This window comes from Triticum urartu, chromosome 6A (assembly GCF_056163025.1).
Source record: "Triticum urartu cultivar PI428250 chromosome 6A, HENAU_Tu73, whole genome shotgun sequence".
Taxonomy (NCBI): domain Eukaryota; kingdom Viridiplantae; phylum Streptophyta; class Magnoliopsida; order Poales; family Poaceae; genus Triticum; species Triticum urartu.
This window is the reverse complement of record NC_141878.1, coordinates 27,593,642-27,597,395: the sequence shown is the minus strand read 5'-3', so window position 1 is coordinate 27,597,395 and position 3,754 is coordinate 27,593,642. Positions and strand designations below refer to the sequence as shown.

The window sequence follows — 3,754 nt, the reverse complement described above, 5'->3', positions numbered from 1 at the left end:
ATCTCCATTTTTTTATGTGAATCGTTTTTTTTAAACTATGTGAATCGTTTCTTACTTTGGCTGGGTACGGACACATGGAACGGAGTCGAAACTGATTCCTACTCATGTAACCTCAGTACTAGTAACGGACACACACCGACATACGGACATAAGTTCCAATCTTACCGATATATTCATATATAAGTTCCAACCTCGATCCCTTGCCACGCACGCCACGCTTCCAATCCGCCGACCTTCCGCTCCGACCGCAGCAGGTCCCAGGACCAGGAGCCGGAGGGGTGGTGCTGGGCGTCGTTCCGTGTCAGGATTCCGTGGAAAAAGAAGAAAACTCCGGCCGCCGCGCCATGTCAATTCCAGTGCCGCTGGAAGATGAGGACCTCCTCCGGGAGATCCTCCTCCGGCTGCCTCCGCTGCCGTCAACCCTCTCCCGCGCCTCCCTCGTATGCACGCGCTGGCGCCGCATCCTCTCCGATCCCCGCTTCCTACGCCGTTTCAGCAGACACCACCCGGAACCTCCTCTGCTGGGCTTCTTCAAAGAGTCTACCCCATATCCCTTCTTCATTCCTGTCCTGGACCCGCCCGATCGCATCCCTGCCGAGCGCTTCTTTGTGCCTGAGATGACGGGGGATTGGGAGTTCCTTGGCTGCCGCCACGGCCTCGCCGTCATGCTCAGCGAGTCTCTGTGTGAGATCTTCGTGTGGGACCCCCTCAACGGCCAGCAGCACCGCGTGCCTTTTCCACCGGAGCTCCGCGACGCCAAAAGGGAGAGTTTCTGTAGGTGCAGCGCCACGGTGATGTGTGTTGATGATCAAGACGGGCATGTGCAGGAGGATTGCTTCTTGAACCCGGCCTTCAAATTGGTCTTGATCTGCTCCCGTAGAGACCTGAAGACATCATTAGCTTGTGCCTACGAATCAGTGTCGGGTGTATGGGGGAATGTTGTCTCAGCGTCGACTAGAAGGATGGTTATGAAGCTAAAGCCCAGCATCCTTATCAGGAGTGCAGTTTGCTGGTTGCTGCATGGAGGTCAAATCCTTGCATTTGATATTGAAAGGCAGACTCTTGCTGTCATCGAGACGCCCGTCGATGCCGAACGTTGGTCCTTTCAGCTCTTACGGACAGATGAAGACAGCGTTCTTGGCCTGGCCGCTATGTCGAAACTGGGCATTCATATATGGGAGAGGAAACTGAACTCTGATGGTGTTGCCGGATGGGTGCTTCTGCAGAAAATCAATCAATTGGAGGGGATGTTGTCTAACGACTTCATAAATGGAGGGATGGTGGGGTATGACGAGGACTTAAATGTGGTGGTTTTGTCTACATACAGTGGTGACTTCATGTTGCACCTTGAGTCGAGGCAGATCAGATTAATTACTAAAAAGAATCGCCGGGTCGACATGATGCATTTTCCGTACAGAAATTTTTACACTGCGGGTAATACCTCCGTACCTCATGTGTAACAAGATTAATTCCAATTACTATTGATATGTGTTTGTTGTTCATGTGATTAAAGGCCCCCTTGATATAAATAATACAGTGAAACCTAGTTACTCGTTTGAAAGATTGGAGCTTGTAATGTTTTCCCATTCATTGCATCTCCTTGAAAGACAATGTATGTCTTGATTTTTCTTGATATTAATCATCAACTCATAACAGCATATGTTTTAACATGCTCCCTCTTACCCCCTCTTTTTACATGTGAGGTAAGAAGGTAAGAGTTAATCATAAGAGGGGGTAAGAGGGGGCATGTTAACATTTGCCATATTCTAATTATGTCTTCCACCTGACAGCGGATGTGGTATCATGTACTGTAGTTGTCACAAATGTGTACATTGCATTCTCATGATCCAACTGCTCCATGTTTTTCATTGATTTATTGTGCTTCTTTTGATATAGGCAGGGGAAGTGGGTGGAAATGGGTGGATCCAAATCTCTAAACACAAGAGATCTGCTAATGTGCTATGTTGGTCTAATAGGTGAGGTAATTTATATTTTTGCTATGCGCGTGTTTTTTATGTCATAGTTACTTAAATATTAAGATGATGAATAATTTATTTTGGTTTAAGCTTCCAATTTATTAAGTTGATTAGCTTCTAAACTATCCAGTTCTTCATTTATAAAAGGCGTGCCTTAAGTTAGACTACTAGTTATTAACAACTTGTTCATGATCTGTGTTGTCTTTGCATCATTATTTGTTCTTTCCATACATGTCGCATAAGAGCCGGTATTTCTTCTTTTAATATTCTCCCATTTTTTGGCTCATGTGCAGCTACTAGGCGTCATTGTTGATCATTCTCCTGCCAACAGTATCTTGCCTTACAGTTAGCTTCACTGTTTGGTCTAGTATGCTGTAACGCCCCAAGACCGGAGCTTCAGTTGCCTTCCAGGGTTTCCGGGTTTTCGTCGTGTGTTTTGTTTGGTCCGCTACTTTTCATCTTTGCATCATGTGCATTGCATCATGTCATCATGCAACCCGTTTTAAAACTCAGCTAAACAAATGGTATGGATCTTTGATCCATTTAAATCAAGGGATTTCACATGGTGATTCTCTTTACAACTTATCCTCTCGATATTTAGAGAGCTATAGTAATTATTCCAATTATGTGGAATTACCTTAACACACTTGCAAAAATCCCAATGCCTTTTATTATTTCAACTCTTGGCCTCTAACTTTGCCACTTGACCTTTCATCATTTTCCGGAGCTCCACCTAATTTCTCAACATTTTTGGGCACTTCGAAAAACCTATCCTAGTTCAAACCTTTTGAATTAAATTCAAAGGAATTTGAATTTAATCTTTCAACTTGACCTTTTTCTATTTTCCCGGACCGTGCACATTTTTCTGAGTCCGTGAAAATTATCCCTGTGCCCAAATTCTTCCTCTAACCTTCTCTTCTCTCTTTTCCTTTCTCCTATTTTTTTGTCTCTGTTTTTGTTAAGAGTAGAATCAAGAGAGGGAGAGAAGGGAGCCCAGCAGGCCATTTGGGCCCAGCTGCATCTAACCTAGCCGGCTCCAAGGCCCACTCCCTAACCTAACCCTAGGCCCAGCCTCTCCCCTCGCTACCCTCTCCCGATCTCATCTCTCCCTTGTTTCCCTACGCGCGCCGCCACACGCTCAACGCACGCATTGGGCCAGGGAGGAGCCCGATCCCCATCACCAACGCTCGCAGGCTCCTCTGCTCGATCCCCACTTCTCCCCCTCGCACCTCACTTGCCTCCCATTGCGCCGCCCTCTCTCTCTCTCGTTCTCCTCCCTCACGCCACCAGCGAGCGCCCTCGCTCAGCCCAGCCTCCTCGCTAGCTCCCCATCTCTTCCTCCTAGCCAGCCGTGCCCCTCCATGGCGCTGCCTTGCTACTCCCTTCGGCGAGCACCGTGCCGTCTCCCTGCCTTGCCTGCTCTTTCGGCGTCACCAACAACAGCGGTCCGGCGCCCAAGCTCCTCTGCCGCCCCGCCCATTCCCAGCCGGATCCCGCCGGCAGGACCTCGCGTCCCCGCTTCAAACGACCGTCGCTGCGTCACGACCTCAGCTCCACCTGTGAAGCCCGATGCCCCTCGGCGCGTCAGCTTCGACCTCGATCAGATGCGCCCGAGGAGCTCCCCGAGCGAGCTCGCCGGCGGCCCCTGCGTTCCCCGTGACCTCTACTGCCTGCCGGCCCTTCTCCGCCTCGCCGTCGTTTTGCTGCAGGAGTCAAGGTGTCGCCTCCTGCAGTTCGTCAGCCGACATCGCGGCCTCAACCTCCATGGACGGCCTCCT

At 49.4% G+C, this 3,754-nt stretch overlaps 1 protein-coding gene across 1 annotated transcript; it reads left to right on the top strand.

The window, feature by feature from the left end:
* Nucleotides 1-344: 344 nt before the first annotated feature.
* LOC147963479 (uncharacterized) lies at nucleotides 345-1,937 on the top strand. Its single transcript, XM_087531139.1, has 2 exons — nucleotides 345-1,434; nucleotides 1,897-1,937. The coding sequence occupies exons 1-2, from the start codon at nucleotides 345-347 to the stop codon at nucleotides 1,935-1,937; spliced, it is 1,131 nt and encodes a 376-aa protein (XP_087387265.1).
* Nucleotides 1,938-3,754: the final 1,817 nt, after the last annotated feature.